Source organism: Schistocerca americana, chromosome X (assembly GCF_021461395.2).
Source record: "Schistocerca americana isolate TAMUIC-IGC-003095 chromosome X, iqSchAmer2.1, whole genome shotgun sequence".
NCBI lineage: Eukaryota > Metazoa > Arthropoda > Insecta > Orthoptera > Acrididae > Schistocerca > Schistocerca americana.
The window spans coordinates 342,919,877-342,947,856 of record NC_060130.1 but is presented as its reverse complement, the minus strand read 5'-3'; the positions used below and the strand labels follow the sequence as shown (position 1 = coordinate 342,947,856).

The following is a 27,980-nucleotide window of genomic DNA, read 5'->3' as shown; positions in this document are numbered from 1 at the left end:
GATGGCAATAAGGAAAAGTGTGACACTTAGCGCAGAACCCTGTGGGATACCATTCTCCTTAATCTGATGGGCGCTGATTGAAGTGCCGGCAACTCGAAACCAGAAGAACCAGTAAGACAAAAACTCGCGGATAAAAATCGGAAGGAGGCCACGGAAGCCCCACTCTGCGTTCCTTCCGGAGAGATGTAGTAGGGTAGGAAGAGGATGATGATGCTGTCGCAAAGTGTGTTGCGAGGTGTTCTGCGAGGACCGATGGATTAGTGCACAGACCACCTTGGAGGTTCAGACCCTGGACAGTTGACTGTCGCTGGCGGCCCAGAAGGCTATGGAGCTTCGCCCAAACCTGCGATGAAAAGGCATACGTCCCCAGGGAGGAAACATAGCGTTCCCAGGTTTCCGTTTTACTCCGCTTAGTAAGGTAACGAGCCTTAGCACGCAGACGCTTAAAAGTGAGGAGGTAGGTCGGTCCCGAACAGTGACTGCGACATCCTTGGTCCACCACGGTACCGGCCGACGACGATGGGGACCTGTGGATGGGGGGACAGCAGTGCCAGCAGCATGAAGAATAGTGGCAGAGATGCCTTGCACGACTACATCAATGGAATTCAAGAGAGGGTGTCAAAGTGGGCAGCAGACGTATATAAAGGCGAACTGGCCCTGTTGAATGCCCAATGTGGGGCCATGTCTGCATGATGGCGGCAGCAGGGGAACGATAGAATCACCAGAAAGTAGTCGCTGCGAGAAAGGTCATCATGGGATGACCAATGTAGGGAAGCTACGAGGGCAGAGGAGGAGATCGTGAGATCGATAGCAGAGAAGGTGCCATGAGCAGCACTGAAGTGGGTAAGGGAATCATCATTGAGGAGAGACAAATCGAGGTCCTTAATAAGTTGGTCAATTAGGATACCCCTACCTATTGAAGTGACCCTCTCCCACAGTGGATGGTGGGCAATGAATTCCCTGAGGAGGAGAAACTGGGGCGGGAGTTGGTGGATTATGGCGGACAGTGCAACGTAAGCAAGTGGCCTACCTGGATGGAGACAGACATTGCAAATGGTGATTACAAAAGTCGTTTGCACCCTAACCGCTAACGCTTGCAAGGTGGTATGTAGAGGGTCCAGTCACTAATGACATCAGAATGAATCAAAGTGCAGACTCCACCAGATGCTACCCAGGGGTAGGGTTCTAACAGAACACCCGAGAACCACGAAAAGTTGGAGAGAGGTCATCATGGAAATGCGGTTCTTGAAGAACGAGACAGAACAGAGAATAAGAGGAGACCAGACGTTGCATTTCCGGTAGGTGACGATAGTATCCATTGCAATTCCACTGGGTGTGGCGTGAATCCAAAGTAGATACGAAGAAGCCGACGAGGAGGTCAGTTCACTCGGTCAGTAGTTGTCAACAAGGATGGTGGGACATCTGTCACCGGCAAGGATGGTGTGACATCCATAAATAAGATATCAGACTCAGGTTGCGAGGTGGGAGATGGCACCTCCGGGTGCACTGGAGGCACCTTGTCTGGTGATTTATGTTTCTTCTTCTTCTCTTTCTGAGGTGGAGGAGGGCAGTGCACAGTGGGAGTACAGGCTTCTGCAAGATCTGGAACCGAAAGAGAGTGGGCGACCTTGGGGTGCACAGATGATGCGTCTCATGGCCGAGTGGTGGTAACAGTCTTCTGATGGGAGGTCATGGCAACTTCAGGGAAGGGGCAGGGGAGAATGGGATAGGGCTGGGGTAAGGACGAGGGAGGAGGAGGAGGAGGAGGAGGAGGAGGAGGAGGAGGAGGAGGAGGAGGAGGAAATGAAGTAACAGAGGCAAAAGTTGAAGATAGTGACACTGGATGGAGTCTCTCATACTTTTGGCGAACCTCAGCATAAGACAGGCGATCCAGCAACTTGTATTCTTGGATCTTCTTTTCTCTCTTGTGAGTCAGGCAATCCGTCAAGCGAGGGGAATGGCGGCCAGCAGAATTTATACTCACAGGCGGCGAAACACAGGGGCTTCCCTCATGGACTGGGTGGCCACAGTCACCACACAAAGGGCAGCCGCACAGCGGAAAGAAATATGCCCAAAACGCAAGCACCAAAAGCATCGCATAGGTGGAGGGATTTACGGCTTCACATCACATCTCTAGCACATGATCTCGAACTTCTCCGGGAGGGTATTCCCCTCGAAAGCCAGAATGAAGGCGCCATTACCAGTGCGGTTGTCTTTGCGAGCCTTCTGCACACGTCGAACAAAATGAACGCCACGCTGCTCTAGATTAGCCAAGAGTTACTGATCAGTTCGCAGGATGAGGTCACTATGAAAAATTACTCCCTAGACCATATTCAGAGATCGGTGAAGAGTGATAGACACTGGGACATTGCTAAGTCGATCACAGACATGAAGAGCTGCGGACTGGGTGGCAGAAGCAACATTGATCAACAGGGAGCCCAACCACATCTTACTAAGAGATTCCACTTCACCAAACTTGTCCTCTATATTTTCCACGAAAAACAATGGCTTTGTAGCGGTGAATGTGTCCCCATTCGTCCTAGTACAGGCGAGGTAACGGGGAAAGGGGAAAGGGTTTTATCCCAAGACGGCGAGCCTGACCCCCCTCCCATGGTGTAACCAGGGAAGGGAAGGTTGCTAGGTCATACGAAGCAGCATTCAAGGATCTTTCACCATTCGAAGAGGCGGCCGTTTGAGAACGGCCAGGTTTTTGCAGCTTGATACGCTTCACGCGCCAAGCATCCACCCTGATACCACCCACTCCGACCAGGGACTCTCCCCATGGGCGCCACCCAGCCTCAGCAAGGGCTATCTGGCACGGCGGCCATTGCCGGGAGTTCGTATGCTCCAAGATGATAAGCACCCACTCCTTGGCATAGATGGGAAGGAAGCAGCTCAGGTATCACTAGTGTGATCTCTGTGTTGTCAGAGGGCTCAGCCATATGAGTACATGAAAGCTCCACTACACGGACTAGCGACACGTGCGGGTGACCTAGCAGGGTGGAAGGAGGCTACAGTGGGGAAGGGAGAGGGGAAGGGAGAGGGGGAGAGGAATCCACACCGTAGATGCTAGGGAGGGAGTTCTTCCCCCACATGGCTCACACTAAAAACAGGAAATTTTGAAGTGGAGGTCAAACCTCAAGTGGGGACCTAAACGCCAAAAAGGATGAAAGAACAGGAAAAGGAACAAAATTACAACCAATACAGGGAACCAGGTCGATAGCCAGGTCGACATAAATCAGAACGCCGAGAGAGGGGTAGGAAGTGGCAACGGGGAAGGAGTGTGGATAGGGAGGGACGGGGCAGGGTGAAGGAAATGCAGCCAGTGACTGAAAAATGGGTCGCAACAGCTGGAGGCCCCGTGTGCGCCATGCACGAACTCACGAAAGAACCGTGAGTCTCCTGGGGGGGAGGTCAACGGGAAACATTCCTTATCAAACGCAAGAGTGTTTCGCTGGCATAAATCATTTTTGGAAGGTCGAGAACGTGCTGAAGATGAACCTCACTAAGGGAGACATTCAACTTTAAAAACCAACGAGAGCGTACGTATGCGTGATTTTGTGAGGCTCAGACCGACGTTTAACAATAAGGATGATGGGTATCAAATTTTAACCGAAGTTCAGCACATGCGAAAGACTTAAAATTGTGAACCAAGTATTTCACAAAGATGTCCTTGAAAGGCCCAGGAAAAGGGTGGATCGAGTGAGACCGGACACTGCAGACAAGTGTATGCGGCATCATAACAACGCCCTATGTCACACAGTCACTTCCATCAAGGAATTTTTTACCTCGAAAGATATTTCTGTTGTTCCATAGCCCCTCCTACTCCTCCTATTCATCTGATTTAAGCCCTTATGACATTTTTCTTTTCCCAAATTGAGACATGTTTTAAAAGGAGGTCATTTTGGGACACTGGAGAACATTTAAAAGAATGTGACTGACATGTTAAAGGCCCTTTCAGCTGAAGCATTTCAGCGCTGCTACCAACAATGCGAACATTTCAGCCGATGCTTATCTACCAAAGGGAACTATTCTGAGGGGGACAATACTGTTATTTGAAAAAAGACCTTTGGTGGATAAAAAAGTCAGTCTCATTACTTTTTTCACACACCTCGCACGCCATAAACGTATACAGAGTGCTCTTAAATTCCCCTAATGGACTTCTACGATCTATAGAGGGTAAGTAGGCAATATTTTGAACCGTAATCCTTGTCCGGAAAACGTACCGTTTCCGTGCCACCACCATCGGGAAACATATTGGTAGCGCGAACACTTTTACAAATAACTTATTAGGCGTGACCCAGTACATCACTTGTTTTCAATTCAACTCATTAATAACCAAAGAAACAAAAAGGAAACTTAATCAGTTTTCTCAAAGCCTTTTCTTTACTTTTAAATCGTTCTTGCCTCTTTCAAAGGAGGGTTAGCATTCCGATCCACTGCAAGTAAGGTTTGATGTGGCGACCACCTACGAATGCTGATGTTCTCTTCAACGTGATGCAGTACGGCCTCTTCCATTCGTGTGTGCGGCGTCTCATTGGAGCACCATAGTCATTACCGATGCCGGTGAAGACACCCCTTTCTCGGCAACGTTGCGAAATTTTGGCGAAAAAGGTGTGCGATGGAGTCCGAAGTTGTGGATAACGATCTTGATAACGACGACGAGCAGCTCTTCCGATACCGTGAGCTTCGCCTAGAGAAGGATCTTGTCGGTGTATTCTATATAATTGTACTCACCTATGTCGGTCTAACACTCATAGACACGTGAAAAGGGCTCGAACAAGGTCAGAGAAATATGACATCAGCCGATCCGACCTAAGCAACCCCCTCCCCCAATCCCCCATAACGACTGCCCTGTTGCTTACTTGCCTAGACCATGTGATCAACAATATCCGGACAGCCCGATGAAAATGACTTACAAGTTCGTGGCGCCCTCCATCGGTAATGCTGGAATTCAATGTGGTATTCACCCACCCTTAGCCTTGATGACAACTTCCACTCTCACACGCATACGTTCAATCACGTGCTGGAATGTCTCTTGGAGAATGACAGCCCATTCTTCACGGAGTGCTGCACTTAGGAGAGGTATTAATATCGGTCGGTGAGGCTTGGCACGAAGTTGGCATTCCAAAACACCCCAAAGGTGTTCTATAGGAATCAGGTCAGGACTCTGTCCAGGTCAGTCCATTAAAGGAATGTTATTCTCGTGTAAGCTCTCCGCCACAGGCCGTGCATTATGAACAGGTGCTCGATTGTGTTGAAAGATGCAATCGCCATCCCCAAATTGCTCTTCAACATTGGGCAGCAATAAGGTGCTTAAAACATCCATGTAGGCCTGTGCTGTGATAGTGACATGCAAAAGAACAGCCCCCTCCATTAAAAACACTACCACAACATAACACCACCGCCTCCAAATTTCACTGTTGGTACTACACACGCTGGCAGATCACGTTGACCGGGCATTCGCCATACCCAAACGCTGTCATCGGATCGGCACATTGTGTCTCGTGATTCGTCACTCCACACAACGTTTTTACACTGTTCAATCGTCCAATGTTTACGCTCCTTACACCAAGCGAGGCGTCGTTTGGCATTTATCGGCCTGATGTGTGGCTTATGAGCAGCCGCTCGACCATGAAATGCGAGTTTTCTCACTTCCTGCCTAAGTGACATAGTACTTGCAGTGGATCCTGATGCAGTTTGGAATTCCTATGTGATGGTCTGGATAAATGTCTGCCTATTACACATGAAGTTCCTCTTCAACTACCGGCGGTCTCTGTCAGTCAACAGACGAGGTCAGCCTGTACCATTTTGTGCAGTACGTGTCGCTTCACGTTTCCACTTCAATATCACATCGGAAACAGTGGACCTAGGGATGTTTAGGAGTGTGGAAATCTCGCGTACAAACGTATGACACAAGTGACATCCAATCACCCGACCACGTTCGAAGTCCGTGAGTTCCGCGGAGCGGCCCGTTCTGCTCTCTCATGAAGTGTAATGACTACTGAGGTCGCTCATATTGAGTACCTGGCAGTAGGTGGCAGCACAATGCACCTAATACAAAAAAACCTATGTTTTTGGGGGTGTCCGGATACTTTTGATCACATAGTGTAGCAAATATCTTTTCAAGCGGCTGTAGCACGGAAACGGTACGTTCCTGGACGTGGGTTTCAACTCAAACTATTGTCTACTCTTCCCCTTCTACAAGTCATGATAGTCTGTAAAGGAAGTACACTGTATACTTACCAGATGGTTTGCTATTGCATTTAAAATTTTGGGTAGGATACAGGGTGTACCAAAAACATATTTAAAAACGATTGGGGCGAAGTTTTCATACGGAAACAAGGGAAAAAAATACAGATACGCACTTAAAACACAAAACATTATGGCCACCGGTTTCACAGCGTGTGGGTCCACCTTTGGGACTCAATACAGCAGCTATTCTGAGTAGTATTGTTTCAGCAAGTCCTTGGTATTATACATAATAAGAGGAAGATTAATCAGTGTGTGTGAGTGTGTGAGTGTGTGTGTGTGTGTGTGTGTGTGTGTGTGTGTGTGTGTGTGTGTGCGTCGCGCGCGCGCACAGGGTTTGGCGACAGAGTACGTACCTATAGGAAAAAAAAGATGACAGTTTTGTGAATCCGATAATGGTAATAGTATAGGATATGGACTTTGTAAGATTAATCAATAATAACTCTTTTTTTAAAGTTAATTTCTACGACACGAGACGTTGAGGGTGGCGGAAAGGACCTTATGTCCTGTGACCGTGCAAAAGGGAAATTGAAAATTAGGGTTTAACGACCCGTCGACGATTAGGACATTTGGGACTTAGCACACTCTAGAGTTGGGAAAACATAGGGAAGGAACCGCCTTGACCTTCGCCTCAGGCGATTTAGGGAAATCGTGGAGAACTCCAATCAGTGTCTTAACACTGCGACACGTAACTCGGAGATGACTGCACAAGATGTGTTGCGACCGAGGTGTGGATATCGGAATTAAAAATGTAGAAGTACTTAAGCCGTCGCGTAGTAGATGAAAAAAAACTGCCCTGAAATCGAGGCTACATTAGTCTGTAGGCTAGAAAACAGACATGCAAGTTTTATGTGTGTCCAAGTTATCTTCTGGGAACGAAGTTCTTAAATTTGATGAATACCCGACCAGATCGTTAAAGACGACAACAACACATAACTTAAAATATAATGTGCTATTCAGGGAAAGTTACGGTGCCAGAACCGTAGGAAGCAACCACAATTCTTAGCCGAAACTGAAATACAAAACAAAGACTACTGACAGGCTAAGAGCGTATACTAACATAACGTGATAAATACAATCCTCCAAAAACCATTGAGGGGTCACATTTTTGGACAAATGAAACTGTGTCATTATGTAAAATGAGTTATACTGCAGATCAAGACGTCGGGTGGTTCCGCAAAAATCTCACGAGATGCACTGTTTTCAATTTTCTGTTCTTACCCGAATGCTTTACGTATCTTCCGTATCGGCAAGTCAGTGTCAAGCAACATAACTAATGTGATGAAGATGGCTTCTAAAAAGAAACTGAACTTTTCTGCGGAAAACAGTGACGAAGACACAGATTCTAGTTCTCACTCTGAGTATTTACCACGTTCTGACGACGAATTAACATCAGAACGTGAAATTCCGGTATGTGTTGCTTGGCATTATATTGTTCTCATAATTCGCAATGTGTATGTGCTGGCTGGACAAAGTGTGGAGTTATGTTTACGAGACACGTTTCGGATACTTATTTACTTGGCTTTATGGAATGATTGCAGTATATATTCCGTCACACCATCTAGGTTCTTAAATTTTATGTTATATATATCAAAATATGGCAAAAGTAAAAGACCGAGCGAGGTGGCGCAGTGGTTAAATATTGGACTCGCATTCGTGAGGACGACGGTTCAATCCCGCGTCCGGGCATCCTGATTTAGGTTTTCCGTGATTTCCCTAAATCGCTCCAGGCAAATGCTGGGATGGTTTCTTTGAAAGGGCACGGCCGACTTCCTTCCCCACCCTAATCCCATGAGACCGATGACCTCGTTGTTTGGTCTCCTCCCCCAAACAACTCATCCAACCCAATCCAAAAGTAAAATTGTTGCTTGGCACTTTCTTGACCTAAGGATTCGAAATCTATATTCACGAAAAATTTAACAGGTATTCTGAGTAGTATAGACATCTGAAGTTATAGATTGTTATTATGAGGTGTTTACAACAATATGCTTTAATTTATATACATATATTTCCTTTTGTTAGGATGACAGTAACTCTGTTTCACGAAGAAAAACGGCATCACATGAAAGACTGTCATTCAGTAGTCCTCCAAAACAACAAAGATCAAAAAAAGGGTGCACCTCACTAGGACGGTTTCTAGAAAAAAAAAAAAAAAAAAAAAAGAAAGAGAGAGAATAAACGAAGGTCTTGAATGTACATCTACTGCAGGTAATCCTGTTGCAGCAGCAACAATAGGAGAAATGTACAGGGTTATTACAAATGATTGAAGCGATTTCACAGCTCTACAATAACTTTATTATTTGAGATATTTTCACAATGCTTTGCACACACATACAAAAGCTCAAAAAGTTTTTTTTAGGCATTCACAAATGTTCGATATGTGCCCCTTTAGTGATTCGGCAGACATCAAGCCGATAATCAAGCTCCTCCCACACGCAGCATGTTCCCATCAATGAGTTCGAAAGCATCGTTGATGCGAGCTCGCAGTTCTGGCACGTTTCTTGGTAGAAGAGGTTTACCACTGAATCTGTCACATAACCCCACAGAAAGAAATCGCATGGGGTTAAGTCGGGAGAGCGTGGAGGCAATGACATGAATTGCTGATCATGATCTCCACCACGACCGATCCATCGGTTTTCCAATCTCCTGTTTAAGAAATGCCGAACATCGTGATAGAAGTGCGGATGAGCACCATCCTGTTGAAAGATGAAGTCGGCGCTGTCGGTCTCCAGTTGTGGCATGAGCCAATTTTCCATCATGTCCAGATACACGCGTCCTGTAGCGTTTTTTTCGCAGAAGAAAAAGGGGCCGTAAACTTTAAACCGTGAGATTGCACAAAACACGTTAACTTTTGGTGAATTGCGAATTTGCTGCACGAATGCGTGAGGATTCTCTACCGCCCAGATTCGCACATTGTGTCTGTTCACTTCACCATTAAGAAAAAATGTTGCTTCATCACTGAAAACAAGTTTCGCACTGAACGCATCCTCTTCCATGAGCTGTTGCAACCGCGCCGAAAATTCAAAGCGTTTGACTTTGTCATCGGGTGCCAGGGCTTGTAGCAATTGTAAACGGTAAGGCTTCTGCTTTAGCCTTTTCGGTAAGATTTTCCAAACCGTCGGCTGTGGTACGCTTAGCTCCTTGCTTGCTTTATTCGTCGACTTCCGTGGGCTACGCGTGAAACTTGCCCGCACGCGTTCAGCCGTTTCTTCGCTCACTGCAGGCCGACCCGTTGATTTCCCCTTACAGAGGCATCCAGAAGCTTTAAACTGCGCATACCATCGCCGAATGGAGTTAGCAGTTGGTGGATCTTTGTTGAACTTCGTCCTGAAGTGTCGTTGCACTGTTATGACTGACTGATGTGAGTGCATTTCAAGCACGACATACGCTTTCTTGGCTCCTGTCGCCATTTTGTCTCACTGCGCTCTCGAGCGCTCTGGCGGCAGAAACCTGAAGTGCGGCTTCAGCCGAACAAAACTTTATGAGTTTTTCTACGTATCTGTAGTGTGTCGTGACCATATGTCAACCAATGGAGCTACAATGAATTTATGAAATCGCTTCAATCATTTGTAATAGCCCTGTATGTGTCCATTACAATGCTTTCAGTTCGATAAAGAAGGAATAAAAATGTGTTCACTGGATTTTGGGACAGGGGAGATTTTGATAAGCAAAATGCCTAATTCTTTAGCAGCATGTTCTGTAAAACTGGGATTCAAGAAAAAATCTGCAGAAAATTGTTACAGAAACAATACCTTCATTTTTAGAGTGAAGGTTAATGGAAAGTCAGTGAGAGTTTGTAAAAAAATCACTTATGAGCATTCATGGCCTACATAATGATAGAGGGCGTATCAACAATATAATGTCGAAAATGAAAATTAAAGATTGAACACCACCTCCCGATGAACAAGGTAAACATGTCAATAGGCCTAATGTTTATACTAGTGATGCAGTGAATGCTGTCCATGCTCACGTTAAGTCCATTCCCAAGTGCTGCTCTCATTACAGTAGGTCACAAAATCCCGAGAGAGTCTATTTCGGCAATGATATGAATATCACACAGCTGTATCAAAATTACTGTCAATACTGCAAGGATGCAAACATACAAGCAGTATCTAAAAGTAAGTGCAGAAAAATATTCCGTGAAGAATATAATATAGGCTTTAAATTCCCAGCAGTAGATACATGTAAAATATGTGACTCCCTCCACATAAAGATAGAAAATGGGGCAGAAGAAGAGAAGTCTGCCACACGCATAAAAAAGGAATTGAACTTGCATTATGCAGGATATCTGAAGTCCAAACTAATTGAATTTTCAGAGTTGTCCAAGCACGATCCTAATACACATGTCATATCCATAGATTTGCAGCAAATATTGCCCGCTCCCACGCTCAATTCATCTGTTGCCTTCTACTCCAGAAACCTTTGGACATATAATGTTGGAATATTGGAATACATGACTGTGGCCAGAATATTGGACATGTGATTGTTTGGGTTGAAAGTTTTGCAGGCCGAGGTAGTGGTGAGATTGGTTGGTAGCCGTATCCTCAAATATTTAAATATTTGAAAACAACACCCGTCTCTGCAAAAAAAAGAAACAAACCCTTAATGTATTTTTTGACAGCTGCAGGGGGCAGAATAAGAACTGGAATATAATGGCAGTTTGGAGTCATCTGATCCACACAAAGCGGTTTGAAGAAACTAAGCATTATTTCCTTACTCCTGAACACACTTACCTGCCCTCTGATAGAGACTTCGCTAAAATTGAAGAATATCAGAGGGGACAACCCAACGAATACTCTCTCTTTCACAATGGAGAGAAATAATTGGCTCTTGTGGCCGTAAACACAAGTTCAATGTCATAAGTATGGAAAGTGGTGATTTCTTTGACATAACAGAACTGAAAAATGGCCTGCTTAGTACAATAGGAAACAATATCTTAGTGGTGCTCAGCTTAAATTCTCAGAGACTGTATGCCTCAGGTTTGACCAAACCAACACATGGGTTATGAAACTGAAAAACAGAATGAACATTGAGTATGAAGAGGTGTCTACAAGGAAGAAAGGGAACACAAATACCATGGCTCTAAGACCGAAATAGAATGGACCTGCCGGCCGGTGTGTCCGTGCGGTTAAAGGCGCTTCAGTCTGGAACCGCGTGACCGCTACGGTCGCAGGTTCGAATCCTGCCTCGGGCATAGATGTGTGTGATGTCCTTAGGTTAGTTAGGTTTAATTAGTTCTAAGTTCTAGGCGACTGATGACCTCAGAAGTTGAGTCGCATAGTGCTCAGAGCCATTTGAACCATTTAGAACGGACCTGTTGAAATTAAGAAAATCAAACTGAATGATGTAATGAAGCTAATGGATTATGTTCCGCCAATCTGCCACTACTTTTATCGCAACTTGCTGCCTGCTGCTGTTAGTGATGATAATGGAGAAGAAAGTGTAGAAGAAGTATTTTAGGTCATGGTTAATCTATTTTTGAAATGAAACATTGTATGTTTAGAAAGAAAGTAAACAAATATTTGTTTGTAAGCACTTATAAAGTTAATGAAAATATTTGTCTAATACAGGTTACGTTTTTTGTTCAACATATTGCCAAGAAAGGTACCATCTTATTTTAAAACGTTAGTTTCTGTATAATGTAGTTTAAAATATTCATATTTTGTCTCATAAAACAAAGTAAGATATACCAGAGAAACTTATTACATGTGTTCAACCAAAATTTAAGACTTGACGTGATTTTAGGATTTGCTCAAACATTAATATGACTTCATCTCTAAAGCATAAAAATATGGCATAGCACTTTCTTGCTAGAACCTCCCCAATTACACTGTTAGAAATTTCAAAAATTAAGCATTATTTCTCTCTTACAGAAGTTCTAAGTTCCATGTATAGGTCTTACGCTAAATTTATTCCCTATTTCATCCGATATATACATACTGAATGACAAAAAAGTGAGGACCCAGAAGACAAGGTAGGACGTGAATGTAACGTCGTGCGAGTACACACCAAAGGTAGTTATGCTAATGATAAGAGCTGCTGTTCTCTGTGATAGGTAGAATGGCCACGAGGGTGCTTTTGTGTTGTTCCTGTTCAATGGTTACGAGCCCTTGTAGGGTATATAAGGGGGTATGAACAGCGTCAGATGCTGAGTGATCACTGTGAAGGACACGGAGGTACTGCGTAGCCAACCGAGACAGCGTCATCAGCACCGTTAGAAAGGGGCCTCATTGTGGGTACGGTTGGTCGAATCGTGCTATATCCAGATTTGTGGGACATTCGGGTGTGATAGTGGCCGGTGTTTGGGTTCATAGGAATGTGAGGGTTGGTCAGAGTCGTCATCAAGTTTCTGGTCTACCACATCTGAGCAACACAAGGGGAAATGGCCGTATTGTGCACCAAATATATCGTAACCGTATGTGCACCAAATATATCGTAACCGTATCTGCACCTGCCATCAGAGAACAAGTAATGGATCCCTAGCAACGTTGTGTGCCATCCCGCACTATTGGTTAGGGAATTTCCATCCAATGCGTAGGCTGCTGTTAAAATCTCAACGCCATCGGCTACTGAAACGTCTCAACACAACCGTTCCACAAGAACTTCCTACTAACTAAAACAATTATGAATTATGTGGCCCACCGTGTAACTGTGGTTGAGCGCATGAACCACCCAAGAAGGCTTGAGTACGTGGACTGAAGCCAGAGAAATGTTTTTTCTTGCCACAAAACCATGTATTTCCACATGTATACCTGTTCCTTTCCCTGAACCGTGTGTATGTGTGTGTGTGTGTGTGTGTGTGTGTGTGTGTGTGTGTGTGTGTGAATGTGTGTGTGTGTGTGTGTGTGTGTGTGAGAACAAATGAGTGATTGGATGTCTCTTCTATCTATTTGTGTTGGAAGTTGAGTTGGCCGTCGTCTGCTGCAGCGAGAGCTGTGTGCTCGTTGCTTGGAGGGGAGAGCAGGATGACCAACTCAAGATCCTTGTACTTGGTCAGGAAGTCTAGTCTTTCTGGAGATGGTATTGTTTGTTTGTCAGGTTGGTGACGGAAGCTCTCTCTGGTTTCCGTTTTCAGACAGTAGCTGATGGAACCTTTGTGAAGAGGAAGGGACTCTGCTGCTGGTTACTGGTGAGTACAGACGTAGTCCTATGTTGCTCTGCTAGGAACTTCCGAAGTTAGCGTTTTGTCCGTTGTAAACAGCTTGAAATATTTAAGTTCGGTTCATCATGGGTCTCCTAGTGCATTTGGCGATGAGGTAGCAGTAGTAGCTGACGATTATGTGCAATTTTTGCACTGATCGGAGCTGACTTTGTTCCAGTAGAACAACGTGGTGCAATTTACCCACCACAGAAACTTTCAATCATGTTTAAGTTAAAATAACTTGCCCATACTTCGTGTGAAAGTAAGGGTGATTGTTACTTCATGTGTGTGCGTTTTTTTTTCAATTTCTTTACGCCCTTGATTTCTGAATTGATCGTCGTACTCTTTGTTCGAATTGTAACGGTTTTCGTTATTTGAAGGGCCACCTGCTCAACCTTTCCTGTATAATAAGTTTCTATCGTTGTGACCGTAAGTAATTACATGTTATGATATTATTTGTAAATACTCGAAGTTTTCATGCAAGAGCGAAATCTGGCGTAACAAATCTATTGTGTGGGAACCACGTGGGTGTGGAATAGGTGGAGGCCTTAAGCTGGAAGAGATTATTCCCCATCGATTTGATTTATGCGGCTGCTATTCTGCGATGGAAATGGACTCTCTCTGCCCACTTTTCCTCCTTTGCATGCAAGTGCTGGTGGTGGTTTCTTGCTTGAGTCCATCTTCGGAGCCTGAACTGAGTAACTGAGTGTATGGCCATTTCCTTATTACTACATATCCTTTTCCTTCCGTTCAATTTCACAAATGTTACGATTTTCTCATTAAAGAGAAGCAGGTTATTTTGTTCCCGTATCAGGGGACAGTTTTCTCTTATAATGTACCTGATTCCCTCCATTATTGAGCACTGCTAATTGAATAAACCAGTGATAAGTTGTATTCCATCAATCCTGCCTATTATTCGATGATTGTTATATTAATACCCGAATTCAGTTGTAAAATCAATAAGAATGCTCTATTCATTTTTGTATCTTTTGACGGGTCATTTCAGAAGGGCAGTAATAAAAGAGAAGGTGAAAATCACCAGCTAAGTGATTAAAAAAAGGGAGAAAACAATTGTAAATCCCTTTATTATAAACATTTTCCAGTTCGGTCGGTTCTCTTGTCTTAAAGAGTCGGCTTAGGCTTGTGGCGACCCTGAAATTCTATCATATTAGTTGTAAGTCTGAATGCCCCAAGGTACTAAAAGTAGCATACCGATCCATGGGTCCTAGGTCAAGCTGCAAGACCTAAGCATCCTTCTTACACTACGTTTTGAGTGGTGATGAAAACTGGGAAGCATGGACTGCTGATGAATCGCGTCGCACTATGTTCCACAACGAATCGCGGTTCTGCTCTTCTCGGGATGGCTATCGCTCGCCGAGTATGGTGGCGACCTTGGAACGGAGTCCATTGCTCCAATGCTTTGGAGACACGCGGCGGTGTTACTCCCAGGGTCACGGTGTTGCGAGCCGTCAGGTAATATTTCAGATCACGGTTGGTAGTGATTGAGGGAACTATGATGACGCTACGGTACGCACGGACATCCTGCGTCCTCATGCGTTACCTTTCATACAACGATATCGTGATGCCAATTTCAACAGGTCAATGCTCGTCCACTCGTGGTACGTGTATCTGTGAACTACGTGTGTAATGTGTGTGTAATATTGAGGTACACCAGTGGCCAGCAAGACTCCAGATCTGTTACTGATAGAAGCTCTGACGCCGACTCTGTCCCCGTGGCAGTGTCCAACATATCAAGGACCATTTGCAAGAGGTGTTGGCCAGGTTGCCTCAGGAGAGGATTCAACAGCTTTACGATACCCTTCCCAAACGTACCAGCGCACACATCCAGGCTGCAGGTGGCACAATGTCATTATGATAAGTGGGCTCATACTGCCAAGTTCTCTGTTAATTTGACTTAAGTTTGTAATCACTGTATACTTACTGTCTGACAAAAAAGCTGAAGTGCCCAGAAGGTGCGGAGGAAACGGAATGAAACTTAATGTGCTTAGAGGCTGTGCGATGTTATTTCAGTCATTACAAATCCGAAACAAATTTAGCCTGCTTATAAGCACGACATTGCACCCCATTTAGCCTGGATGCATGCACTGATTAGGTTAGGAAGGGTGTCATAAACAGTTGTATCCTTTCCTGAGGCAAGTTAGTCCATAACTGTTGTAATTGCTCATTGATATCCAATACACTGGCACTGGAACGGAGCTAACGTCCGAGCTGGTCCCACAGAGGTTCTGGGTATCTCGCTGGTCATGTGAGTATCTCAACATTACGCTGAAAGCTCATAAAGACTCTTCTCATGTGTGGAGGACTGTTATCCTGTTGAAAAATGGCTCCACAATACTGTCGGATGGGGGGTAACACATGAAGACGGAAGATGTCCGTGACATACCGTTGTGCCGTCATACATCCCTAAATAACTACCGTTTGTGTTATGTTAGCGGTAGCCTACGCATGGGACGGTGGTTCATTAGTCTGGTTGCTGCTTCTTTCTTAGCAACTGTGCGAGATGACATAGAATGTTGCAGGGAATATTATGAAGGAATAAACGGTCTTCGTTGAAGTGTAAAAAATTTTTATTACTTCCTGAATGACGCGTTTCAACTTTATTTAGCATCTTCGGATTGGCCTACGGAAGAAACATAAAATCACACATACTGGCTGCTGTACCAGCTCCGGAATGAGCCGGAAAATGTTTTCCATTTTACTTGTTCTTGGATAGCAGGCGCATATGTGTAGGGATAAGGATATGTTTGGTGAGCAATAACGGCGACTGTCCCTCGTAGTGGTCAGGCGTGGTCGACCGGAACCTTGACGAAGAGAACGCCTGCCCACGCATTCCCATGCAGTGACACATCGGGCCCCTGTCACGTATGAATGCTGGGAGAATCTGGATATAGCATGATTTGGTCAGCCGGCCATACGAATACCCGCAATGAGGCCCATTTTAAACACTGTCAGGCCCAGATAGCGCTGTCCCTCATGACTAAACAGCATCTCCGCGTCCTTCACAGTGAACGACTGACGCTGTTCACACCCCTTATATACCGTACTAGGCCTGGTAGCAACATTTAACACGAACAAAACCAACCGTTCTACTTGTCATAGAGAACTGCAGCTCTAATTATTTATATACACGATGGTGTGTGTGTGTTTACGAAGTTACTTTGACATTCGACCATGTTTCCTGGGTGCTTGTCAGGTAATTGTTCAGTTATATAGGTGTCCCACGAGGAATAGCCAATATTCAGGGATATCACAGGAGTGATCATTCGAAGCAAAACAGTCTAGTAAACATGGGCTCTGTAATGCATACCTTAAGAGCTATGGGCACTTGTTCAGTGGAAGAGATTTTTTTCACAGTAGGGAAGGTAAACAATTGGTCACAGCTCTTAAGGATTTTAGAGCTCATATTCTAATGGTTCAAATGGCTCTGAACACTATGGGACTTAACTGCTGTGGTCATCAGTCCCCTAGAACTTAGAACTACTTAAACCTAAATAACCTAAGGACATCACACACATCCATGCCCGAGGCAGGATTCGAACCTGCGACCGTAGCGCTCGCGCGGTTCCAGATTGTAGCGCCTAGAACCGCTCGGCCAATCCGGTCGGCAGCTCATGTTCACTAGACTTCTTTTTCTTGTTTTAGGCCATGCTACCACCTTTTAAAATATGAAAAAAAGACTTTGCAGCAGAAGATATTTGTTTAACAGTATCCAAGATGAGGAATTGCTCACAGCTCCGTAACATATGCATTTTAGGGCCTATGTTTACTACACTTCTTTACTCCAAATGATCGTTCCTGTCATATCCCTGAATATAGATCATTGCTCCTGGGATACCCTGTATATATACAATTTGGTTACGTAATAGATGCTGTTCTATATTTTGTAATGAAGTCAGACAAATATCCTGCTTGTATCTTTAGATGACATGATTTTATCGGGTGAAATAGGCTTTGCCTGTGGCACATAAAAATAAACTTTTACACCTTCACTTTCGTTAGAAAAAAAAAAAAACACGAAACAGTCAAAGTAATGGGTAAATTAACTAATATGAAAGCCAAAAGTTCCTATATAGTATTTTAATGTTTTTCGGATCACTACTGGGGAATATATGGGACAATTGTTAGTGGGACGACCGCCAGCCAATCACTGACAAGCATGATTCTTGGTTGCTGACTTAGCTTTAGAAAGAAGCTCTATGTTGCGGGTTGGAATACTCACTTGCCAGTCAGAACTAACGACAGGCTGTCCACTTTGGTCACTTTCTCCTGCGCGTACACTTCTTGGTACTTGAGCTTTCGGATATTCCGCATGCAGTTGAGCACCTTCTTGAACTGATGCCGAGTTACCCTGAGAGGCTGAAATAGTGCCAGATACACCTGAAACAATAAACACCATACATCAGTAATAGCAGGAAACTCTACAATCTTAAGTACATTATGTGAAGAAGTAATTAAAATACACTGTTAACTATTAAAATTCCATCCCCAGGAAGGATTGCAAATAAAGAAGTTTTATTTATTGTAGGTACAAAGTACAATACAAGAATTCGTCATTAAATTTGGTGGTTATTGGGGATGTGCAGCCTCCGCAATTAGCAACACAGTGCTGCCATCTCTGTCAGCAACAAAGACCCTAAGCTGGCTCAGCATCAAGTCGAATTGAGTTTTAATGATAGATATATGTACTTCATTCTATGCTGGTTCAACCCTGCACCAGAGTTCATCAGTAGTGGTGGCTGACGTGTGGTGGTTAGCCAGTCCCGTGGCAACCAATGACCAGATATTTTCAGTGGATGACACACCTCGAGAACACACTGGCCAGGACGGCAGTCTTACTCCCTCTGTATAGAGGCGTGTCAGTACACCAAGGGAAACAATTGGTCTTGTGCTATCTTGCTGAAAGACAACACCAAGGAGTCAATGAAGCATGGGTACAGCCACCGGCCTTAACACGTCAGAAATGTAACACTTGCTGTCCAAATTGCCGGCTATGATAACCAGAAGTGATAGTGCTACGTACCCAATGGCATCCCATACCATTAAGCCAGGTGCAGGACGCACTGCTATGGTGTATGCAAAACATACAACGTGGTGTACCACTCCTGTGTTCGGTGATATAGTTGGCAGCACCACTGTCGATGGGCCTCTCTCTGCTACCGCCTCATAGAATCAGCAGCAATGGTCGCCCTGCCTGTCCACGCTCCTCCAGACGTCGTCGCACTGTCTGTGTGCATACTTGTCTTGCTGCAAACAAGTCCAGTTGCTGACTGCATGGCCGAGCGAATGATGTGTTTATCCTCTCGGGCGATAGTCGTGCGAGGCGTTGAGATCCTGTGCGACGTCGAGTATGGTCCTCCTGAACTCAACGATTCCATATTCACAAAACAGTAACGGGATCCCCACCACGCAAGCAATATCGCAGAACAATAAATCACAGTCTCAATAGCCCACAATCCTGCCACCGCCTTATTCCGTGAACTGCTGGCGGGAACCAGCTGTATAATCATTCCTTATGTACAAAATGTTGATGGCGCCACTCCAACCCACTTTGTGTGGTTGCAGTGAAGTGCTGAACCTTTGCATACCGAAGCATGCAGTACAAATCATGACAATTTGACATTTATTGTAAGCCATCTTCATGGTGATACAGTTTTTACGGCCAGGAGAGTGTATTCCGCAATACGTGGGAACATTGTTGTTGCATAAGTATTTAAGAACGAGTGTAAAATTACGGAATGAGACATGTTTACTACTTTAACTAAGAATTATTAACTTGTTTTAACGCGATTGTACTTTATGTACAGAACCTGGAACACATTATCATTTTAACCACCTCCACATGGAACAGTACCGATCCTGGTGACACGATGGTAAACCAATAGACTCTCATTCTACAAGAGCAGTATTAGGTGTCCTAAATATGTTCTGCAAATGAAGGGACGAGCAATTTACACATAACACGACAGAGTTCCTTCTTTGTGTTTGTTCTATCAAAGCTTGGTCCCACCTCTAATGACCTCGTCGTAGACGGCAAGTCAAACCGTGACACTCCTTTTGCAAGGAAGCACTCAAGGAATTATTGCCGCCCATGCTGTAGGGTTTTTTTTTAAACGTATTAGTCAATAACTAAATTTATTTTATCGTACGAGAAATGAGGAAAGTGTCGACTGTTAGCAGCACAACTCTCCACAATCTTCGTTACGACTACAGCGTTTTCTTCAGTCGTTCTGGACAATGTAACAAATAGCATAAACAGTAAGTAAGCGAATTTTTTTGTAGGTGCTTTGGGCTTATAGATCTTGGTGTTTGGAAATTCCCCCTCCGATTTCTTTCCCCATTCTTCTCGATTCGGGACTTACGCTCTAACTCTAATGACCGCGTCATCGAAGGGACGTTAGACTGTAATCTCCTTTCTTTCCTTCCTTCCTTCTTTCCACGGGAAACCTTAATCGGGATGGCCAGAAGAGGATGTGAAACGCCGCCCGTCCGAAGGGGAGGCCAGTACGTTACAAATTCTCCACTGCGCTCGTTAACTTGCCTTCAAGGTCTTCTACTTATTACAAGCTGTGACAGAGAGTATCATACCTCCTACCAGTCGTACACTCGTACACGCCCCCCTCCCCCCCCCCCCTCCCCCCACTCACACTGTTTCTATCACAATCCTTACCAGTGGCGTCAGTGAAACTTTGAAGAATCGAAGTAACTAATGACAGAACTTCCAAGCATCTTCGGAGGACAGTTTAGGTACACAGGATGTTTCAGCAGCAATATTAAATATTTTAGGCAGTGGCAATATGTACGAACTCGAATAAAACATTCCGCGTAACATGTGTCCAGTTTTCATTGGTTACAGATACATAGCTGGCTACAGAGATAAGTTTTCATTTCGCGTGTTGCTACTCGAGTTACTATGGGTTTATTCATCAACTGTCATTTTCGTTTTGAAATTCAAGTTGTGAAGTTACGTTTGAGTTTAAGTAGCAGAAATTTTCTACTGTGATTGTGACTTATTGGCCAAGCATGCCGCACGTATTTGCAAATGCTGATTATGTCGATATGTTATTTTTGTGTGGGTTTTGTAGTGGAAGCACTACTGCTTATAGAAAATACAATAGACCATTTCTTGACTGACAAGTACTATGTTCAGGAGTGTTAACTGGTGTACAGACTAAACTGTGTGGTACTGGTGTATGGCCAATCAAACACATCTGATCTGAACGTGGAAATGAAGACATTATTCAGTTGGTAGAACGGAGGCAGACAACTGGAATTTAGAATTTTGTCGTTGGCTAATTAGAAATCACCGAGTAATCCCATTAACACTGTTTACTGGTAAAACCACTTTCACTCGCGGCGGCATCAACAAAATTCTCAACTCAAATCGGTGATCCGACGAAAAGCCATGTAACTTTGTGAAGACACATTTGCAAGAACACTTTTGTGTAAAAGCGTCGTGTGATATGACAGATAGTCAGCATATTGTGTCTGTTGTGCTACCACCACATTTTACAGGGGCCGGTTATCTAGACTTTTTTGTAATCGAGCTTCCAGCATTATTAGAAGAGGTTCCTTTGGCTAAAATGATGTGTATGTTCTTACAACATTACGGGGCCACTACACATTCTCATCGTCAGATAAAACATAATCTAAGGCTAATACTTTCCCGGAAGACGGATCACCAAGGTCCCTGGACACTATCTATTCAAATTTTTTCCCGTAAGGATGGTTGAAAGGCGAAGTCTAGAAAGAAAAAGTACACACAAGGGACGAAATGATGGTTCGGATTATGAATACTGCTGACCTCATAGAAGAATGCTAAGACAACCTCTGAAGAGCTACAGGTGCTGTCGTCAAGAGAATTCAAAAGTACATTGAAGTTGGAGGTGGAATTTATGAAAATCAACTACGAAATTAATATTTTGCCTTTGCTTAACAGTTTATGTGAGTATGTGTTTGGTTGTATAGCTCTGCCTCCGTAACCAAAAAAATTGGACACATCTATTATGGAACTTTATATTCGAAATGGTACAAGCTCTCAACATATTTACTATTCTTCTGAAACACCTGTAGGGTCTTCAGAGCAATCGAGATATCTGGCTTGGCACCAACATGTTCTTGACGATGGAGTCAACTGATGAACCACTGAAACACCTGCCGCAGTTGTCCGCGTCAGCCTTTGTGAGTGAAAGCGCATGGTGAATATGAAGGCAAACCGGAATACATTCGATAATCCGCTCGACATCCTGTAGAGGCTTTCCGAATGATTGTGTAGTAGGGCTGTCTGAAGAGACTGACAGAAGCGAGTTTGACAAATGGCTGATTGTTATCGTCCGGCGTTTGGAAACGAGTATCTCAGAAAAGACGAAGTTGGTCGGCTGTTCACGTGCTCCTGTCGTGAGCATCTATGAAAAGTGGTTAAATGGCGGTGAAACCACGGCACGTAATAAGTTAATCACAACTTGCGTGAAGAGAGCCAAGTCTACGAGAACGCAGTCACCAGGTGCCTCACAACACAGTCTGATACACATACGAGTACAGTTACGAGCCGAAACATTCCGATCACCGCTTATCGCCAGACAGAATGCCGCCTGGTGCCGTTACTGGCACATGAAGCAGTAAGGAAAGTATACAGGGTCTTTCACAACTCCTATCACAAAATTCTAGGGATACTAGAGGGAACTTAATAGATAAAGTTTTGGTCATATCCAGAAATGGACGGCTTTGATGTAAAACAGATTTGAAGATCGGAGACAATGAGCACTGATCTGTGTGCTCTACAGGAGCTGTTCCACGTAGCAACCCTGCTATTCCTTGCACAAGGTGTATCTACGACGCATGCTTGCATGGTCCAATAACCCTGATGTGTACTGGATAATTTCTGCTGGCGCCAGAACTCGCGCAGAGAGAGATTTTTCCGACTACCCGAGTGTCTCATGCAGAAGGCTCATCGTACGCTCCCGCAAGAAAAAGTCGAGAGGGTTTAAATTTGGTGACCATGGTGGCCAGGGAGTTACCCACCACGACCTATTCAGTTTTCACCGTATGTATGGTTGAGATGATCGCGGACGGCATGTGCAAAATGCGCGGTTGCGCCATCATGTTGCAAACACACTAACTGACGGTGTGACAATGGCAAACCTTCCAAAATAACTCCACCAGTACCTATTCCCCTCTTCTCAATTTATGTGCCTGCCGTGAAGCGGGAGATTTGAAAATGGTAAAACTTACTTTATTTCCAAACGGTGAATTTCCGGACATGGGTTCCTTATCAAACCTTTGTCTACTACGCCCCCTCTACAGCTCCTTGTAGCCTGTAAAAGGAATTGTGAAACGCTCCTTATAAGAGGAGAAAAGTCAATGGGGACTCATTCCAAAGACGGTAAGAGCCGCAAATGTGGAAATCGAATGATAGAAGCGAGTTTGACGAAGGGTAGATTGTTACTGTACGGCACCTTCTAGCGAATATCTCGGAAAAGGCAAAGCTGGTCGGCAGTTTCTCGCGCTACTATCTTGAGAATTAAAAAAAATGGCTCTGAGCACTATGGGACTTCTGAGGTCATCAGTCCCCTAGAACTTAGAACTACTTAAACCTAACTAACCTAAGGACCTCACACACATCCATGCCCGAGGCAAGATTCTAACCTACGACCGTAGCGGTCGCGCGGTTCTAGACTGTAGCGCCTACAACCTCTCGGCCACTTCGGCCGGCTCCAGAGAATCTATGGAAAGTGATTGAAGGACAATGAAACCACGAATAGGCGAAAAAGTCTTGGATAACCATACCTCCTTCATCACAGAACGTGGAGGTGGTATTCTTCCCCGCTCTGTGAAGCAGCACTGCGGCAGATTTTGTGTTAGAGAACAATGCTGGTGCAAGCATAAGTATGTAGGAGCACACCGTTCATCGCACGTTGTTGAACATGGGGGCTCTACAGCGAACGATCCTATGTGGTCCCATGTTAGCCCAACGACAGCGTCTATTACGACAACAGTGGGTGCGGTATCACTGAGACGGAATGGTAGATCAATGGAAACGTGTTGTTACATGAGGTCGCTGTGTCCGGATATGCTGTCATCCAGGCGAACGGCTGCTCCAGACACGCACCTGTGACAGTAATCGAGCGTACTACGACTGCTATGGACTACGTGCACATTTATGTGGACCACCTGTATACCTTCAGGCTTGATGTCTTCCCCGAAAGCAATCGAATTTTTCAGCAGGATAACTGCCCGTTTCAGAAGGCCATAACTGTGCTACAGTAGCTTGAGGAACATGATAGTAAAATAATGTGCTCAACGAATTCACCTGATGTGAATCTGAACGAATATATGGGACGCAGTAGGACGCCACCTCCGCGCCCACAAACCACCGGTCGGGTAATTTCCCCGAACTGGGCGACCTGTGCGTAGACGCCTTGTGCCACATATCTCCGGAATCATATGAAGGTCGAACCTATGCCTCACAGATCTTGCGGTGCTGCCTTGCCAACACGTTACTACGCAGGTGGTCATAATGTTTTACCTCATCAGTGTAAGTGCTCGCGATACGCCTAGCAGCAAAGCTGAACAACAAGACAGGAGACTTAGTATCTGAAGGAAGAATAAAAACAAGATTCAATACTAAATCCTCCCTGTTGTTTTCGTTCTCCTTTCTCCTTATGATCCTATCGTGTTCTTTTTTTCTTTTTTTTTTCCACACGCAGAACTTTAAAACTCTTGCCTTACGTATAAGAGACCAGTGTATGTAAATACTTTTATAATGTCTATAAATACTAATTACAGCATGACAAAAGACGACCATAATTAACTTAAAAACTATTTTTTTACTAACCTGTGCAATGAAGAAAAGACTGCGAAAATCCAAGAAATTATACAGTAAACGATCCTACAAAAGCAACAGAGTAATACTAGAATATATACTTCATTTTTTACCGACAGGAATTATCTGGTATTTTAAATGAATATTCTGTATGGGGTTCACGATTAGTCTAATAGGAATAGTCATCGTGAATGGTTTGCAAATTTACTTTTTTTTATTGCAACTGACGGAAATTTTGAGGAATGGCGTACGCAGGAGGCAGATGCAGATGTGAAAGTTTGGGTATTAATTTTGCAAAGCGGCTGCGTTGAGAAAGGGTTCAGCTGGTGGGGTGACTGCGACATTAATATTGTCCGGCCCCTGGGGCACCAGCTGCCAGTCAGCGTGGCACAACTTGCCGCCATCCGCTCCGCCAAAATCCTGGACACTGGCTCATACTTGTGCACTATTTTCTGTATAGGATTCATGTCTTAAAGTTGTAACTCTCGAATGAGGTAAATAAGCGAAGAATGTGCGAGAAGACCGTATACAGGGCATCCGGCTTGTAATGCCCTCGTTTCTTGTACCTCATTACTTTTCGTAAGTGTTTGTGGGATTTCGGGAGATGGCTGCTCGAAAACTACAACAAGTGCAGAAAAATTATACATATCAATGGATAGAACATCTCTCCAAGTTTCGATTCACAATCCGCGCAGTGGCGTAGTTGTAGAGCGCGCCACTTGGGGGCAGGCGTGTCGGGACATGGTGTACAGTATAATGGTGCAATACATGCGTTTTGTGTCTTTGAATTCGCTAACCGTGGGTTAATTGTGGCGGTTGACACGACGACTTTGTACCAAATATCAGGTAAAAGCTGCAACATGTAAAACAGTCCACTGGTGGTACAGCGCATTCCACTACGTATGCAGTGCGAAGAAACCAGGACCGCTGCGATCGTCAGAAAAGATACTGGAACGTGTGCGGGAATCATTCCTCACGAGTCCGAAGAAATGTACGACACGTGCGAGCAGAGAACTGCAGATACCGCTAAAACTGTCTGGCACATTCTACGCGAACCTCTGCAGTTGGTGCAAGCGTTAACTATTTGAAACAATGAGCTTCGTTCTGATTTTTGCTAATGGATCGCAGTAGCTACTGGGTGAAGACGTCGTTTTAAAGAAATTGATATGTAGTGACAAAGACGCGTTTCATGGGTCTGGAAAGATAAATCGTCATAACGTACATTTATGGGGCATAAAATGTCTAAATGAGATTGTTAAACACTTCTGCAATTCACCAAAAGTTAATATAATTTTTTTCACGTCCCTTTGGAAGTTTTGCATTGCAAAGAAGACTGAGCCTGGTTTCGTGTAACTGGTCTTGCTGTAGCCATGGCTAATGCCACAATGACAGCAACCAAAGGAGACTTCATTCTGCAAGATGGTGCTTCACCACACTTTGTTTCACACGTTCGTCATTACTTCAGTATCGAAATGCCTCAGTGTTGGATGACACTCTTGTTTTTCAGTGGTTCCCACTCTGACCTGAATTAAATGCATGTGATTTCTTCTTATGGGGCTATGTCGAAGGTCGTGTGTTTCTGCCGCCACTGCCAGTTAATTTGGAAGAGTTGCAAGGAAGAATAACTAATGTAGTCGCTGACATCGTCTACGAAGTGTTGGGATGTGTACGAGAAGAGTTAGACTACCGTATTGACGCTTACCATTTTACAAACGCTGCTCATACTGACTTCCCATAATGCGAATTAAAAACTTTTAGCGGTGCTGTGTCCACTGATGTGTGACTATTTACTATTTGTTTTATAGCTGTCATGTAATTGTCTTCTGAAACCCTAGAGATGCTAAAAACTAATGATGATACGAGCATTAAAGTCTATATATATATATATATATATATATATATATATATATATATATATATATAGTCCTCAAGTTCCGTTTCCATTCATATTGTTTCGGGTCTGCTCAGTTGGTTAAGCTGAAAAGCTAAGACGTATAGGTTACTAACAAGGAGGGGCCAGGTCCTGCTACCCCACGATTTCGATGGGCGTGGATAAACCCCATTCCTTTCACTATCACGCTCTTCAAACCACTGCAACACAATTATGGCCTTTTGACAGGGACAGTTATTCTGCTGGAAAATTAGATTGCTGTCGGGGAAGACATCAAGCCAAGAAGGGATACAGGTGATCCATAAAAATGTTCGCATCTTTCCTGTTCCACTCGCTTACGGTGTGCGGGACGAACGACTGTCAAGAATACCTCCAATTTTATCTTCATGGGTTTTCGGTGACATGTATGTGGGCGGACTTTTCTAGGAACGTACACTCTCGGAACTTAAACAGTAAGTTACACCGGGACACACAAAGCTTCTCATCTAGCGCCTGGGAATGGAGCTGGAGGCAAATTTCCATGACGTTTTTGCGCTTGCTAAACGAACCTGTTGAAATACAGAAGGTACAAAGGACAACAGCTCGATTTATCTCTCCCAGTACTACCTTGTCAAGAACCCAAAGTGAGGAGCAATACAAGGGTTTCGTAATCGTGTAATATAACACTGACAGGTCCTTTCTGTGTACTTACTTTGTTGATTGTCGTTTCCTACAACAAGTGTCGACCCTTAATAGGTTTTCCTGCATTTCGCTATATTTTTCTACCACTGGGATTTCTCCATGTACCATAGTTAAATCTGCAAACAGCGTCGTGCAGCTTTCAAGGTTGCCCGTTATTTTTCGTAGATTTATCGTGATCTCCGCCATTTGTGACAGTGGGCCTGTCTTCTTCAGATTCAGTGGATAATGGTGATAAAGACTCTTCATTACTCTAGTTTTCTAAAAATATTTCCAAATTTAATTTTCATCATCTATGAAAGCATTTGTAGTCCAATAATAAACGTCCATTTTAGTTACGTAATCTACCACCTGAAATCCAACTCAAGAACAATGCAAATCCTATTTTTCACTTCCTGTAAAAAAAAAAAACCAAAAACGTTTAGCTGAACTATGATAGTGATAGTGCAAGATTCGAAGTAATGTCCTACGGATCTCAGCGTGGTTGATGCAACGACTATCGCGCATAGTTAAAATATTATTCTAGCAAAACATTGTGCACTAAAAGCACTAAAATTTAAATGTTGTCAGGAACTGTTATCTGAGCATAAAAAGAGAACACTGTCTCTTTAACAGCTTTGATTCACAGTGAACGTTCATTTTATCTGAAGAAGTCTATTACTGTTTGGACTCTGATGACAAATTTTTTGTTAAAAGTCCGATTTATGGACGAAATTCAGGGGTGGTATGCAGGTCATGCGACGAAGGGTCCCTTGTTCTCCTTATGTAAACCAACCGGCCGCTTGCCCTAGCTCCTCTTATGTAAACAAGTCGCTCACTTGGTTCAAATGGTTCTGAGCACTATGGGACTTAACTTCTGTGGCCATCAGTCCCCTAGAACTTAGAACTACTTAAACCTAATTAACCTAAGGACATCACACACATCCATGCCCGAGGCAGGATTCGAACCTGCGACCGTAGCGGTCACGTGGTTCCAAACTGAAGTGCCTAGAACCGCTTGGCCACAATGGCCGGCCACTCACTTGGGCTCGTTTTGTTTACTTAGGACGTAATTAATGGCCCATAACTGTCATATAATTACCTTAATTTATATCCAAGATAGCCGCCGAGTAGTGTACTTTTGCTCTTTTTTAAACAGTTGTAACTTAATAGATAAACCTTTTAGTCTAATCGTAATG

General features: G+C 44.1%; 1 protein-coding gene across 1 annotated transcript in view; it reads right to left on the bottom strand.

The window, feature by feature from the left end:
- Positions 1-24,700, bottom strand: part of LOC124556015 (popeye domain-containing 2) — a 204,600-nt gene extending 179,900 nt beyond the window's left edge. The window contains exons 1-2 of the mRNA XM_047130053.1: positions 24,632-24,700; positions 17,634-17,791 (exon numbers count right to left, since the gene is read on the bottom strand). Of these exons, the coding sequence (XP_046986009.1) occupies positions 17,634-17,791; positions 24,632-24,700 (227 nt within the window). The remainder of the gene's footprint in view (positions 1-17,633; positions 17,792-24,631) is intronic.
- Positions 24,701-27,980: the final 3,280 nt, after the last annotated feature.